At 42.5% G+C, this 17,493-nt stretch overlaps 1 protein-coding gene across 1 annotated transcript in view; it reads right to left on the reverse strand.

Moving 5' to 3' along the window:
* The window catches only part of brsk2a (BR serine/threonine kinase 2a), a 525,206-nt gene that overhangs the window by 94,436 nt on the left and 413,277 nt on the right, over positions 1 to 17,493 (reverse strand). The window contains exon 5 of the mRNA XM_060910107.1: positions 6,892 to 7,008. Coding sequence (XP_060766090.1) covers positions 6,892 to 7,008 — 117 coding nt within the window. The remainder of the gene's footprint in view (positions 1 to 6,891; positions 7,009 to 17,493) is intronic.

Consider the following 17,493-nt stretch of genomic DNA (forward strand, 5'->3'; position numbering starts at 1 on the left):
TGCATGTCTTTGGACTGTGGGGGAAACCGGAGCACCCGGAGGAAACCCACGCGGACACGGGGAGAACATGCAAACTCCACACAGAAAGGCCCTCGCCAGCCCCGGGGCTCGAACCCAGGACCTTCTTGCTGTGAGGTGACAGCGCTAACCACTACACCACCGTGCCGCCCTCCCATGGTTCACCTTTTCTCAAAATTTCTTCAAAAACCATTCACTACTTTTTGAGTTACATTGGGAACAGACAAACAAATGCAGGCAAAAACAATCTCCTCCAACAAGGTTGGTGGAGGTAATTAATACTCTGATGGGTTTTTTTTCCCTTCAGAATGAGGTGTAGCTTCAAACCTGTCAAATCCCTCAAGAATCCCCAGCACAGATTCATGACCCATAATACAACAGCATGATAAAGACTTAAGGGAGGAGTGCTCTGTTTTTGTGAATCAGAAATGTGACGATGAATATTTGTTTTCCAAATTAAGACAATTTTGTCACTTGTGTTTCTAGAGTTACAGATGTCTGATGAGAGCTTCCAGATGTTGACATCACCCATATGATCTCACCTCATCTCATCATCTCTAGCCGCTTTATCCTTCTACAGGGTCGCAGGCAAGCTGGAGCCTATCCCAGCTGACTACGGGCGAAAGGCGGGGTACACCCTGGACAAGTCGCCAGGTCATCACAGGGCTGATACAGAGACAAGCAACCATTCACACTCACATTCACACCTACGCTCAATTTAGAGTCACCAGTTAACCTAACCTGCATGTCTTTGGACTGTGGGGGAAACCGGAGCACCCGGAGGAAACCCATGCGGACACAGGGAGCACCCATACGATTCCAAAATAATTATCATTATGTCTTTGCAAATGAGGAATAAGGGCAATTCTTCAGCAAAAGCCAAAATAATGAAATTATTAAGATTGCCTTAAAGCTAGATGGCCTTTCGATTTCATAAAATCGGTGAAATTTAGTTCCCTCTGAAATTTGGTCATTGTCCATCCATCCATCCATCCATCCATCCATCCATCCATTATCCGTAACCGCTTATCCTGTGCAGGGTCAAGTTGGAGCCTATCCCAGCTGACTATGGGCAAGAGGCAGGGTACACCCTGGACAAGTCGCCAGATCATTGCAGATTTAGTCATTGTGATATATGTTTATTTCTGCAATATCTCAGAAAAAAACAACAACAAGCCATTCTGTGGCTGGGAAGTTACTTAATTTGAGGGGATTCCCTCACATCTAATGTGCATGAAATCGCCTGCTTCGCGCAGTCAAGCAGACAGAGGAACTCCAGTGTGCACATGAGCAGGTTTACATGCTGCTGCTTCTTCTTCTTCTTCTTTCGGGTTTTACAGCAGCTGGCATCCACAGTGTTGCATTACTGCCATCTACAGGTTTACCTTGACCGTGCACTGACAGTTCCATCATTCTGTCGCTAAACGAACAGCTGATCACACTGACGTGCTTGCTGACCGCCAATATTTATTAGTGTGGTCCTGCGTTTCATTTCCTTCACAACATAACGTCTTTTCTTCTCGCTTTCCGTTACTGTAGTCGGTCTTTCACGTTTCATTCACACACTCACGTCCTCCATTTTTCTCTCCTGTTTCTAATTTGTATCCCACAATGCCTTGTGCGAACGGGGAAAGCCCACCACGTGATGCATGACGTAGTATCTTGAATTGGGTCATGGTGAAGCAGGAAGAAATAGCGCAGAATTTAAGGCCATGTGGCTCTAAATTCATTAATTGTCCTATTTAAAAAAAACTAATAAAATTGGAAGTCTGTGATTCGAATTCAGTAGCTTTCAGTCCACTAAACAAAAATAATTGGGTGTCGGGGAAAATTCTTTTTATGACCTACACTTGAAAAATCTGAAAGGCAGTACAGCTTTAACTTGTCAGCTCAGTGATATCGTTAAAGTATGGAATCCAAGGCAAAATGTATTGAAAACCATATTTAAAAATCATTACCACAATTACAGCAATGTCGCTTCAGAGAAATCTTGGTTTGAATTTTAAGAAATGAAAGTTTGTTTGTTTTTTAATGATGGAATTCCGTTATTGACTTTTCTTCCCTCATAAAAGATTTTGTGTTCAGAGTTAAACAGAGCCAATTTTTCTATGCTTTTTTTAGGGTCAAAAGATACCCCATCCAGTGTGCATTTTTTTATTTAATACCATTATCTTGAGAACTGCAACTAAAAATGTCACCACATTTTGCTGTGAATGTCATTCCGTTACCGAAGAACTACCCATAATAGCTGATGACTCACAAAACGACATCAGCCTTACTCTCCTTAACTCATTAAGTGTGATGTCAGTAGCTCTATAATTGGTTCACGATATGCAATGATGTACAACAATTAGCAGAGCTCAGTAAGGCAAGTGTAAGAATGTATTTTAAACTGTATGCATGTTTGACTCATGTAAATGCTGAGTCACTCTGACCATCTTGCTGTGTAATGGTGCCTGAAGAACAGGAGAAGAGTCTTCTAATTTATATCATCATCTCGAAGCTGTGCATGTTTAGTAAGGAAGATGATGTGTATTTATTAAACTCCTGATGTTTGCAAATGACGGCTTCCTGATTTAGTGGTACATTTGTAGTTTAACAGCCTAAATCCTAAGCCAAAACAACAAGCTTTTGGTAAAAAAAACTTTTATTATATTTGGGTGCCAAGGGCACAGTGTGCTCCCAAATTTAAAAGAAAGCCAGCAATCTTAACAGCTGGTTAAACAATCAGTTTCTCTATTCTGCCAATAGCAACTCAAATCAGTCGTGAATAATAAATGTGCTCTATGTGTAATGTGTCATTGGTGAGATGTTGTGTGTAGCCATGACTCACTCGCCCCACTCACTGATCTCATATACGGTATTAAGTCATTTGTTTACTGACTGCAAAACTAATATTCAGTACATAATATTCAACATACAGAGGGAAACCATCAGGGCCTTCTAGGCCTTCAGAGAAAACCGAAACATATCAGCATTTATAATAATAATAAGTTCAATTTATATATCGCCTTTCTCAAAATCCAAGGTCGCTTTATAATTGGGGGGGGGGTTTCCACCAAATAAAGGTCAGGATGTCATTCCAATGGTGTAGCAGCCACAGTCCCACCAAAAGGCGCACGAAAACAAGTCCCATACCGCCTGCACAGCCGCCGCGACGCCACCAGGCAACATCACTCGGAATACCACGCCATGGATTCAACAAAGCGAGCACAGACACACTGCCACGCGGAGCGCTGGTATGTCCCAAACTGCCTGCACAGATGCTGCGATGCCACCGAGCAACATCGCTCGGAACATCACGCCAAGCACTAAAGCACCGCTGCACAGAGCGCTGGACAACCACGATGTTAAAATGGGCAACGAGCTCACTGCAGTCCATAGCTATGAGCACAGGCATCACCCACGGCGAACCAAGGCCTAGAGGGAACCGACGCCCAAAACTGGGTCCGGAGCTACACCACAACCGGCGGACAAAAACCAAACATCAAACTACACAAACATAAAAAAGAAAAACAAAAGATAAAATAAACAAAAATAAAAAGCTCCGTTGAGAAGCGGCAGCCAGAATGCACACGGCGTACTCTCAACCGGAAACGGGGAAGAAAAAAAATTCAAATGTTATATTTAATTTCTCTCATTCTTTAATTTCTTTCATAATTTCATAATAATTATTCTCTTTTAATTTGGCCTCATTTTTTTTTATCAAACTTGCTTCAGAAATGAAAGGGTTCCTGTCCTGAAAACAAATGAGATTTGTTTGTTTGTTGTCTCTAGGCTGAGAAGAGTTTAGAGCTGCTCATTCACTGGTTAGGACTTCATTGCCGGGACAGAAGGCCATGTCAGTGTATGTTCATGTAGGAAGTGACAGATGAATTAACCAATCAGATTTTGATTTATCGTGGGAGGAACCAAAAATTATTGGCCTCGGCCTTCTCGAAGGCCAACGCTAGCTTAACCGTGAATCAGTGCGGCAGTACAGTCACTTTCCAGCCAGTGTAGCGTTCATCAGTAGTGTTACCGAATGCTAATAAAGCGGTCAAGCCAGTGCTATCAGCACAGGCTAACAACTGAGAAACTAAGATTTCTGTCTCCAGACTCTTCTTCCACACACACACACACACATCACAGTATTTTTCACTCAGTATTCATTTCCCTCTGTAATTTACTGAGTTACTTTTAAAATCAGCCTCGACAACTACACACAACGGAGCAACCTGGCAGCCTGCTGCTAATCCCTTACAAAGTCCTTTGCCCTGTTGTTTTTTTTTGGTGTGTCTGGCTAAGTTTTGGCTGAGCTGAAGTCCCAGCTCTAATAGTAACGGTTCGCCACTGTAAACATACATATATGTTTGGAATACATTAACAAACAGGTGTTAATGTACAACCCCGATTCCAAAAAAGTTGGGACAAAGTACAAATTGTAAATAAAAACGGAATGCAATAATTTACAAATCTCAAAAACTGATATTGTATTCACAATAGAACATAGACAACATATCAAATGTCGAAAGTGAGACATTTTGAAATTTCATGCCAAATATTGACTCATTTGAAATTTCATGACAGCAGCACATCTCAAAAAAGTTGGGACAGGGGCAATAAGAGGCTGGAAAAGTTAAAGGTACAAAAAAGGAACAGCTGGAGGACCAAATTGCAACTCATTAGGTCAATTGGCAATAGGTCATTAACATGACTGGGTATAAAAAGAGCATCTTGGAGTGGCAGCGGCTCTCAGAAGTAAAGATGGGAAGAGGATCACCAATCCCCCTAATTCTGCGCCGACAAATAGTGGAGCAATATCAGAAAGGAGTTCAACAGTGTAAAATTGCAAAGAGTTTGAACATATCATCATCTACAGTGCATAATATCATCAAAAGATTCAGAGAATCTGGAAGAATCTCTGTGCGTAAGGGTCAAGGCCGGAAAACCATACTGGGTGCCCGTGATCTTCGGGCCCTTAGATGGCACTGCATCACATACAGGCATGCTTCTGTATTGGAAATCACAAAATGGGCTCAGGAATATTTCCAGAGAACATTATCTGTGAACACAATTCACCGTGCCATCCGCCGTTGCCAGCTAAAGCTCTATAGTTCAAAGAAGAAGCCGTATCTAAACACGATCCAGAAGCGCAGACGTCTTCTCTGGGCCAAGGCTCATTTAAAATGGACTGTGGCAAAGTGGAAAACTGTTCTGTGGTCAGACGAATCAAAATTTGAAGTTCTTTATGGAAATCAGGGACGCCGTGTCATTCGGACTAAAGAGGAGAAGGACGACCCAAGTTGTTATCAGCGCTCAGTTCAGAAGCCTGCATCTCTGATGGTATGGGGTTGCATCATGGGCAGCTTACACATCTGGAAAGACACCATCAGTGCCGAAAGGTATATCCAGGTTCTAGAGCAACATATGCTCCCATCCAGACGACGTCTCTTTCAGGGAAGACCTTGCATTTTCCAACATGACAATGCCAAACCACATACTACATCAATTACAGCATCATGGCTGCGTAGAAGAAGGGTCCGGGTACTGAACTGGCCAGCCTGCAGTCCAGATCTTTCACCCATAGAAAACATTTGGCGCATCATAAAACGGAAGATACGACAAAAAAGACCTAAGACAGTTGAGCAACTAGAATCCTACATTAGACAAGAATGGGTTAACATTCCTATCCCTAAACTTGAGCAACTTGTCTCCTCAGTCCCCAGACGTTTACAGACTGTTGTAAAGAGAAAAGGGGATGTCTCACAGTGGGAAACATGGCCTTGTCCCAACTTTTTTGAGATGTGGTGTTGTCATGAAATTTAAAATCACCTAATTTTTCTCTTTAAATGATACATTTTCTCAGTTTAAACATTTGATATGTCATCTATGTTCTATTCTGAATAAAATATGGAATTTTGAAACTTCCACATCATTGCATTCCGTTTTTATTTACAATTTGTACTTTGTCCCAACTTTTTTGGAATCGGGGTTGCATTCGTACTGGGTTACATCCCTGGTATTAAAGTGGCCTTCTGTTATTTTTGAAGCCCCCTGCTGCTTGCAAGACGATCTGCAATTGAAATCCTTCGTTAAGAGTCTACAAGTTGCCTTTTAAAGAGGTGCAGGGGGTAGAGATTATTTCTCGAAAAAAAATGTCATCAAGAGCCTGAAACAAAGCCTGAAACTAACATTGTATGGCAAAGCACCATTTTCTGAGGTTTCTTTCAAATTCTGTGATTATTGCAGGTCTTGAAACACCTCATATATTATAACAGACATCTTTAATCAACTTACCTGCATCTCATATTCGCCTGTCTGGCTGGAAGACGAGTTTTCAAATGCAGACACGGATATTTTCATGAATATACAAACCCTGTTGGATTTTATTGTTACTTTCTGTAGAGCTGTACAAAAAAAAAAATACAGAGCTACAGAACGTCATCCGTTCCTGATCTTATCCGTGAGAAGCTAAACGGAGGAGGAAAGGCTGCACTGTTTTAATAACAGCTCATTTAATTTAATAGTGTAGTTTTGCTTCTGAGTGAGCACGGCTCCACCCTACAGCAGACCCCCTGGCAAGTAATGAGACAGCTGGCTATGTGTTAGCTTCAATGTATTAGAGAGAGAAAGATAAGTGACAGAGAGTGTGTTTAAGTCTCATTGACAAAAATGTGCATGTTGAATATACTTCAGACATTAACAGAGAAAAACGACAACCGACACAGTCACCAATAAGACTGACATTTTGTAAATAAGACTGCAGCATGTGTCAAGCAGATAGAGTACCTTAAGTACACAATCAATAAGATTATCCATAATTGATTGTTGGCAGTCACTGGAAAAATGCTAGTCACTTCCAAGTTCTGTTTAGTTCACAGTGCTACTCACCCACAGCTAGTTTCCAGGAGACTGTCCCCCACCTGCAACGAAGCCATGCCAAAGTCCGCTATCCTAATGTTGTTCTTCTCGTCGAGCAGCAGGTTCTCAGGCTTCAGGTCCCGGTGACTGTGAGAGGAAAAAATAACAGTGGAGGTCACGGCCTGCCAGCTGTAGGAAGCACTACTGGGAATCTTTCTGCTGCTGACCATCAACATCCACAACGCCACCTCTCTCAGCACGCCTTTCCCCAAGTCTGAACAAGAACAGTATATTTAAAATAAATTCATATATTACATAACACAATACATTTTCTGCATTTTGTCTTGTTTTTTTTTTCCTCATGCCTGTCTTTGCACAATGTATTTGTATAGTGTGTGTATATTTAAGTTATTCCACAAAATCAAGTCTTACACTGAGCTGATAGCCGACGAGCTATCACGTGGCGCCAAGTCGGCTATAAGCCATGTACGACGAGATTGAGTGGAATAACCGTTTTATTCTATCCACATTCACTGGATTTTGAGAAACAGACCATTTTTATTTTTACTTTTTGCAAATTTGATAAATAACAACTTTGTACAAAACGTCCGACAAAATAATTTCCGCTTAGGATGTAAACAAACCGGCGAAATGACAGGAGCAATTTGTGAAAAATGCGATAATAATAATAATTTTTGAAAAAAAAGATTGTTTTCAAGGAGAGTTTTTATTTCATCCTCGGTTGGTTCAGCAACACGCCGCCATTTTGTTTTTCTCTACTCACGGTATATGAACTGATAGCCTAGTAGTAAAGGAGCCAATCAGAGCATGCATTTGCTCATATCCAGTGAATGTGGACAGAATAATTGTGTTTATTTTCTTTGTATATATAATGGTAAAGGTAAGGTCTACTGAAGCTCCCACATTTCCCCTGAAGCTCAATAATGTACATTTCTACCTGCCTGATTTCAGGACAATGCAAAGTTAAAGAGACACTGGACACAAAACTAAACTGTCAACAATAACATTTTTCTCAGGTCTGTTGCTAAATTACTGGGAAAAAATGCAAAACAACGTAAATAGGTATAAATACGCAGATGATTACAGGAAATCGCATGTGCTGATTGGTTGAGAAATTCAGACTATTTCTCAATAATCACCTTGAGCGACTCGGCAAAATGGCGGCCAATCACTTTGTCACCGTAAGTGAGGAAGAATTACAAATTATGGAAGAAAATGAGGTTCCTAAAAGCACTAAAGATGCTACGGCATTTGGTGTAAAACTATTCAAAGGTAAGCTTGAATTATGATTTATTTTATCGATTTCAAAACAAAGTAGGTATTTTATGTGACTCGGCACAGATAAGTGACAAGTCTGGGCTGTGCCTTTATTACATTTGCATGCTACTTTTGAAGTTTGAAATATATATATTTTTTAAACACAATTTAAAAAAAATTTATTTATTTACTTTTTTTTTTAAATCACTTGTTGTTTATCATATAATTCCATATGTTGTTTCAGAGTTGTGGTGTCTTCAGTATTATTCTGCAGTGGAGAAAATGGTCAAAATACAGAAAAAAACCTATGAATGAGTAGGGGTGTATAAACTTTTGACTGGTATGGTGTATATCTCATCTCATTCTCATCTCATTATCTCTAGCCGCTTTATCCTTCTACAGGGTCGCAGGCCAGCTGGAGCCTATCCCAGCTGACTACGGGCGAAAGGCGGGGTACACCCTGGACAAGTCGCCAGGTCATCACAGGGCTGACACATAGACACAGACAACCATTCACACTCACATTCACACCTACGGTCAATTTAGAGTCACCAGTTAACCTAACCTGCATGTCTTTGGACTGTGGGGGAAACCGGAGCACCCGGAGGAAACCCACGCGGACACGGGGAGAACATGCAAACTCCACACAGAAAGGCCCTCGCCGGCCCCGGGGCTTGAACCCAGGACCTTCTTGCTGTGAGGCGACAGCGCTAACCACTACACCACCGTGCCGCCCGGTATGGTGTATATACTACAAAATAACTGATACTGTATGAATCACTTAAGGATTTAATTTGCACTTTAAAAATCTACCTCTTCCCTTTGTTCATTACACATCTTGTATTCACTGTCTATCAACTATTGTCTTTGTCTACTGTCTTTTGTTTTGTTGTACAGTCTTTGTGTTGGTATAATAATCTCATCTCATCTCATTATCTCTCGCCGCTTTATCCTGTTCTACAGGGTCGCAGGCAAGCTGGAGCCTATCCCAGCTGACTACGGGCGAAAGGCGGGGTACACCCTGGACAAGTCGCCAGGTCATCACAGGGCTGACACATAGACACAGACAACCATTCACACTCTCATTCACACCTACGGTCAATTTAGAGTCACCAGTTAACCTAACCTGCATGTCTTTGGACTGTGGGGGAAACCGGAGCACCCGGAGGAAACCCACGCGGACACGGGGAGAACATGCAAACTCCGCACACAAAGGCCCTCGCCGGCCACGGGGCTCGAACCTGGACCTTCTTGCTGTGAGGCGACAGCACTAACCACTACACCACCATGCCGCCCTGGTATAATAATAATAATTTAAAAAAATTTAAATAATCACCTGTGTATAAAACAAGTATCTGCCTCAGGCTCAGTGAAGACCGATGAACAATAACCTCACCTGCGGCAAATAATTGTTAAAGGTAGACCGCCTTTCAGATTTTTCAAGTTTAGGTCATAAAAAGAATTTTCCCCGACACTCAATTATTTTTGTTTAGTGGACTGAAAGCTACTGATTTTGAAATCACAGACTTCCGATTTTATTAGTTTAAAAAAAAAAACAGAACAGTTAATGTATTTAGGGCCACGTGGCCCTAAATTCTGTGCTATTTTTTCCTGCTTCACCATGACCCAATTCAAGATACTACGTCATGCATCACGTGGTGGGCTTTCCCCGTTCACGCAAGGCATTGTGGGATACAAATTAGAAACAGGAGAGAAAAATGGAGTACGTGAGTGTGGGAATGAAACGTGAAAGACCGACTACAGTATCGGAAAGTGAGAAGAAAAGATGTTATGTTGCGAAGGAAAGGAAACGCAGGACCAAACTAATAAATATCGGCGGTCAGCGAGCACCTCGGTGTGATCAGCTGTTCGTTCAGCGACAGAATGATGGAACTATCAGTGCACGGTCAAGGTAAACCTGTAGATGGCAGTAATGCAACACTGTGGATGCCAGCTGCTGTAAAACCCAAAAGAAGAAGAAGGTAAACCTGCACATGCGCACGCGGACTACTTCTGTCTGCTTGACTGTGTGAAGCGAGCAATTTCTTGCACGTTATTTGCGAGGGAATCCCCTCAAATTAAATAACCTCCCACCCACAGAATGGCCTGTTTTGTTTTTTGATATTACAGAAATAAACAATCACAATGACCAAATTTCAGAGGGAACTAAATTTCACCGATTTTATGAAATCAAAAGGCCGTCTAGCTTTAATTATACTGAAATTATACATAGCATAGACTGCTAACTAAACTTCTATGGGTTCTGCAATACTGAGAAACATCAACCATCAGAGGCATCAGAAAACCTTACGTTCCCAACACTAAAATTCTGCTTGTCTGGAATAAAAGTTACTATTTTACTGACAACTATTACAAGCTAAAAACAATCTGATAATGGTGATGCGAACAAAACTGCTTTTAGAGTGGCAAGACACTCGGGCTAAAACTCTAAAAGCAATAAAACACATCTGTCATTTCGTGTGTTTATACCATCGCCTTTATATTGTGAGGAAAATGATATCGGATGGTAAAAAGTTCTCTCTCGTTTTAGTTTTAGTCATTTTAGTTTTCTCTAGATGTAATTCAAAGCTCTGAGTTAGCAACCAAATTGAAGTAATGAAAATCACTGAGGGAAGGCGAAAGCTTAACAAGTCATGTTGAAGTCAAGTTTCTCTCCCTCTATTCATTTAATCATTTGATTATTGCTTCTCTGCTCAGCTCTCCATTTTCCCTGTTCCTGACCCGGACCAAAACCACTGGCATTAACACAGAGTTGGTCCCTCCCCTGCTCTTATAATAACCTCCACTCGTCTGGGAAGGCTTCCCACTAGATTTCGGAGCATGCCCGAAGGGATTTGTGGTCATTCAGCCACACGAGTATTAGTGAAGTCAGGCACTGATGTCAAGTGAGAAGGCATGCTGCACAGTCAGAATCCCAATTCATCCCAAAGGTGTTCAGTAGGGTTGAGATCAGGGGTCTGTACAGGCCACTTGAGTCCTTCCACATCGGACTTGAAAAACCCTGTCTTCATGGCCCTTGCTTTGCTATAATGAAGCAGGTTTGGGTGCTTTACTTCCAGTGAAGAGAAATCATAATGCTGCAGGATACAAAGAAATTCTAGACAATGGTGTGCGAGACAACTTTGTGGCAACAGTTTGGGGAAGGTCTGAGCATGGTCAGGTGTCCACATACTTCTCATCTCATCATCTCTAGCCGCTTTATCCTTCTACAGGGTCGCAGGCAAGCTGGAGCCTATCCCAGCTGACTACGGGCGAAAGGCGGGGTACACCCTGGACAAGTCGCCAGGTCATCACAGGGCTGACACATAGACACAGACAACCATTCACACTCACATTCACACCTACGCTCAATTCAGAGTCACCAGTTAACCTAACCTGCATGTCTTTGGACTGTGGGGGAAACCGGAGCACCCGGAGGAAACCCACGCGGACACGGGGAGGACATGCAAACTCCGCACAGAAAGGCCCTCGCCGGCCCCAGGGCTCGAACCCAGGACCTTCTTGCTGTGAGGTGACAGCGCTAACCACTACACCACCGTGCCGCCCCACATACTTCTGGTTATTTAAAAAAAATAACACAAAAAAATAGCCTCAATGAGGCTGTAGCTCATACCGGCCACTGTTGTTGAGTGCAAGTCTGAAATCCGATCAACCCTGTAGGAGTAGCAGCGATTTTTGTGAAATTTGCGAGCCCTCTGTAGCCTCATCCATGGCAGGTGGCGCCACCTGGTGAACAATTCTTGTTGGAATATGTCTTGAGTCTACTGGGTGAGTTTCAGTGAAAACATCCTCGCAGTTTATGAACAGTAGTGTTTGGTGTGACGAGTTACCCAAAATTTTCAAACACCCATAAAATGTTAAATATGACAGGTGGCGCCACCGTCTTGACAACTTTTATACAAACCAACCTGGGGAACATTCCACACGAGTTTGATCAAAATTTGATCACTCCTGCAGGAGGAGTAGCGATTTTCATGACACTGCACGTGACCCCTCTGTAGCCTCATCCATGGCAGGTGGCGCCACCTGGTGAACATTTCTTGTTGGAATATGTCTTTAGAGTCTTCTGGGCGAGTTTCAGTGAAAACGTCCTAGCAGTTTACAAAGAGTTGCATTTAATGTGACGAGTCAACCAAAAATTTCAGACGTCCATAAAATTGTAAATATGACAGGTGGCGCCACCATCTTGACAACAATTATGCACACCCACCTGGGGAACATTGTATATGAGTTTGATCAAAATCTGATCAATCCTGTAGGAGGAGTAGTGATTTTTGTGAAATTTGTGACCCCTGTATAGCCGCATCCATGGCAGGTGGTGCTACCTGGTGAACAACTCTTGTTGGAATATGTCTTTAGAGTCTTTTGGGTGAGTTTCAGTGAAAACATCTTAGCAGTTTATGAACAGGCACTGATGAAGTCAGGCACTGATGTCAAGTGAGAAGGCATTTGATGTGACAAGTCACCCAAAATTTTCAAATGCCCATAAAATGTCAAATATGACAGCTGGCACCACTGTCTTGACAACTTTTATACAAACCAACCTGGCGAACATTCTGTAAGAGTTTGATCAAAACCTGATCACTCCTGCTGGAGGAGTAGCGAGTTTCATGAAATTGCAAGTGACCCCTCTGTAGCTTCATCCATGGTAGGAGGATGCCACCTGGTGAACAATTCTTGTTGGTAGATCTCTTTAGAGTCTTCTGGATGAGTTTCAGTGAAAACGTCCCAGCAGTTTACAAAGAGTTGCATTTAATGTGACGAGTCACCCAAAAATTTCAGACATCCATAAAATCATAAATGATAGGTGGCGCCACCATCTTGACAACTTTTAGGCACACCCACCTGGGGAACATTGTATGTGAGTTTGATTGAAATCCGATCAAACCTGTGGGAGGAGTAGCGATTTTCGTGAAATTTGTGACCTCTGTGTAGCCGCATCCATGGTAGGTGGTGCCACCTGGTGAACAATTCTTGTTGGAATATGTCTTTAGAGTCTTCTGGGTGAGTGTCAGTGAAAACATCCTCGCAGTTTATGAAGAGTAGCGTTTAATGTGACGAGTCACCCAAAAATTTCAAACACCCATAAAATTGTAAATATGACAGGTGGCGCCACCATCTTGACAACTTTTATGCACACCCACCTGAGGAACATTGTATGTGAGTTTGATCAAAATCCGATCAATCCTGTAAGAGGACTAGCGAATTTTGTAAATTGTGGACCGACAAAGACGACGGACAGTGGATGCATGATCGCATAACTAATCCGGCCTGGCCTGCAGCCAGATGAGCTAAAAACGATGTGAAACAAATGTGAAAAAATTATCGGCGACATTTACTGATCAATTTAATCAAGCAATAAGGAAGCCGAAAAAGAACATACCTGCTGCCATACATGGCCTACCAGCTTGACCATCTCGGTCTGTGTTTAGTCTGGCAGCTGGTCAGGCCATGCTGGATTTCTCAGCAAGGAAATAAATGTTAGCATTCTTTTGAACTGGGACCTAATATACTTGGTAGCTGTTAATATACTTTGAGGACCCTAAAGTATAACCTGTAGGTGGGGAAGACTGAATTGTGTCTTCTGAAGCAGCACGAGCTCTGTCTCAGTGGGAAAAGTGGCATCAGAGATGAGCTGGCATACAGCATAAAAATATAACAATCACAGAGAAAAAGCAGGTTCACATAAAAGAAGACAAAAGGTGACACAGTAAGCAACCCCTGACTGCACTTTTTTCCTCTCCAACTCTCTCAGGCATTGGCTGTCCAGCTGGGGTGGCAGGAGAGGATGACAGCTGCCCGCTGTTCCAGCGCCTGATGTTAAAAGAGCAGATGACCACAGACAGACCGGATGAGCTGCGCTACATAATAATGCGTCATTCCAGCCTCCCACGTTACTCCCAGCTCCCTGCTAATGCAGTCTGCATCTCAGTAGCAGCTCAGAGAGACTATAGTGGCACAGCTTACACATGGAGTTGAACGACAATGCCCAACACGTACACGGATCACCTGCTCCGAGTAAATAAAGAACTCAAACCTATTAAATAAATGACATACAGTAAATGAACAAGTAAATTAATAACGTGTTTCTAACATGAGGCCCTTCAAGCACCAGCACTGGCATTAACTGGACAAATAACAGCTTTATTATTTGCTTTATTATTTGCCAAATCCGTAACGTACATAATGACTGTTGGTGGAACCAACCTGCCTCCACTAATACATCACCTAACCTTATCCTGTGCATGCGGCCATCAGCGTCTGAACGTTTATCATTCCAGCAGTTCTCACTGAGGCCTCATCTAAATATCTCTATCCTCTGCTTCTAATCATTAAAAGCAGCAGTTGGGAAAGTATAAATATTGGGAATAATCTGGAATTCCTATGGTTTTGCGGCTATCGGATACTGTCAGATGTCATGGAAGCGTACAACCCCAGTGTGTTTCCCTCTTTTTGATAAGATTTCAGTATGCAGTCACTAATCCTGTGCTCATATGCGATGTTAAGATGGCTTGCATGATTATCGAGCCATGGTGCATCACTATGTGATTTACATTTTATCGAGGAATAAAACTCTCCATGAAGGCAGATTGTTTGAGCTCAGATGACTTTGTCATGTTATAAATATTTATGACTTACACTGTTAATATGGTGAGCATCTATTTAACACGATCCGACCTCTTCTGGCGATTTACTTCTCCTATTTAATGAACACTTCATGGTGAGCAACAGCATTTACTGGAGTCAGAAGTAGCTGAAATGAAGTGCTTTTGCTAGCATTAAACAACAAAAGCCCTACCTCCTCTCATCCTCTCATCACCCCCTCAATTTTCCCTCATTTTCCTCTCCAAGACTTGAGGGTCTATTGACCCAATTACAGCATGAACAAACCTTCCAAAATGCACCATTACTCTAACACAGAGAAACAACAGCTCGTGCACAGGATAGGACATTAGTTGGGGTAATGGTGTGCTACTCCTGCTTCACGGCAGTGTAATTAGAATAAAGGTTGCTTTTTCATCTACTTGTTCTCTTGTTTTTGCACTTAGATGCTGGGGGTTTTTTTTGGTTCTCTACATCACTCGTATTCAAACGAAGAAATTCTCGTCAATGTTAAACACCTCTGTAGCTGTTTTGGACTGAATCATAAAACTTTTTTTTTTTTTTTCCCAGCTCAAAGTCACAATGATGGGAGACAAAGAACAAGGTAACTTGCCCAAAAACAAGTCCTGTATAAAGAAACGAAATCTCTAACAATTACGTTTTAACATTAGACTCACTGGGAAACGTTGACATGGATATGCTCGCCAGTGAATAGACCGGTTTCACCCTCCTTGACAACTGTCATCAAGGACGAACTCAGGGGACAAACAGTCGTGGTTTAATACAGAGGCTAAAGTGTTTAACTTGGAAATACGGTCAATTTTTGTGCAGCTTACAGGTGTTCAAATCGATCAAACAGGGATAAACAAAGTTTTTACTCCTTACCTTCAGTTCCTGCTGAAAGATACAGGGTGTTTCAAAAAAAAAAAAACCTGATATCATTTCACAACCTAATAATTTTGCCAATTCTCATTCAATTGACCTCAAGTTTTATCAGCATGTGTGGAAACAGGTCAACATTTTCTCTCATCTCATTATCTGTAGCCGCTTTATCCTGTTCTACAGGGTAGCAGGCAAGCTGGAGCCTATCCCAGCTGACTACGGGCGAAAGGCGGGGTACACCCTGGACAAGTCGCCAGGTCATCACAGGGCTGACACATAGACACAGACAACCATTCACACTCACATTCACACCTACGCTCAATTTAGAGTCACCAGTTAACCTAACCTGCATGTCTTTGGACTGTGGGGGAAACCGGAGCACCCGGAGGAAACCCACACGGACACAGGGAGAACATGCAAACTCCACACAGAAAGGCCCTCGCCGACCACGGGGCTCGAACCCAGGACCTTCTTGCTGTGAGGTGACAGTGCTAACCACTACACCACCGTGCCACCCCGTCAACATTTTATGTTTAATGTTTTTTGTTTTTACCTTTTTAGGTATAGAATTGCCATTCACTGGAAAAGAAAAGGCGTTTTGTGTGTTAGAGTACACTCGAACTCAGTCGAACAAGACTGTGCAGTGCGTATTTATGACAGAATTCTCGAAAAATGCACCAACTGCAATGCAGATTTGGACACGGCACAAAAAGTTCAAAGAGGAAGGCTGTGTGTGCAGGGCAAAAGGATCTGGACGACCACCAGCATCGGAACAGACGGTCGGGCGGGTTCGCGAATAACTCTTGCGAAGCCCCGAGAAGTCCATAAGAAGAGCTAGCACTGGAGACTGTTACCAAAGACATGCTGCAGTGTGTTTGGCAGGAGCTGAACTACTGACTTGACGTGTGCCGTGTCTCAGGCGCTGTGCCACTGAAAATCTGTGAAATCGTTCATGGAATCCACATACCTTTGAATTTCTCATTCAAATTTTGAGGAATAAATCTTATATTGCTCAACATTAAGCCTGCTCAGTTTCATCTGCCTAGGCTGTGTAGTTTCTGGGATATTTACATCTCAGATATCATCACATTTTTGGAAACACCCTGTATAATAAAAAAACGGGGAGATTTATACAAGAAACTGCGAGAAACGTGGTTACGTCACATATGTAGAGAAGACCTTTCGAACGATGTTTACTCAAAAAATGTTAACCTTATACGAATCTGCAGCGACCATTTTATATCAGGTAAATTAACAATAATTAGTATTTTTACACAGTATTCACATGTATAATGCGGAAATTCATGAAGAAGACGTCAATGTCTGTCAACAATCTCATCTCATCTCATTATCTGTAGCCGCTTTATCCTGTTCTACAGGGTCGCAGGCAAGCTGGAGCCTATCCCAGCTGACTATGGGCGAAAGGCGGGGTACACCCTGGACAAGTCGCCAGGTCATCACAGGGCTGACACATAGACACAGACAACCATTCACACTCTCATTCACACCTATGGTCAATTTAGAGCCACCAGTTAACCTAACCTGCATGTCTTTGGACTGTGGGGGAAACCGGAGCACCTGGAGGAAACCCACGCGGACACGGGGAGAACATGCAAACTCCGCACAGAAAGGCCCTCGCCGGCCACGGGGCTCGAACCCAGGACCTTCTTGCTGTGAGGCGACAGCGCTAACCACTACACCACCGTGCCGCGAAACTGCCCATTATGGGAAAAATAATTTTTATACTGACGAATCGCATATGAAGCACATTAAGTATATTATACAGCTCTCTGACACAGAGATTTAAAGGAGAACTGAAGTAATTTTTAAACTTGCTTTATTTCTTAA

The sequence above is a fragment of the Neoarius graeffei genome, chromosome 2 (genome assembly GCF_027579695.1).
Source record: "Neoarius graeffei isolate fNeoGra1 chromosome 2, fNeoGra1.pri, whole genome shotgun sequence".
Classification (NCBI taxonomy): domain Eukaryota; kingdom Metazoa; phylum Chordata; class Actinopteri; order Siluriformes; family Ariidae; genus Neoarius; species Neoarius graeffei.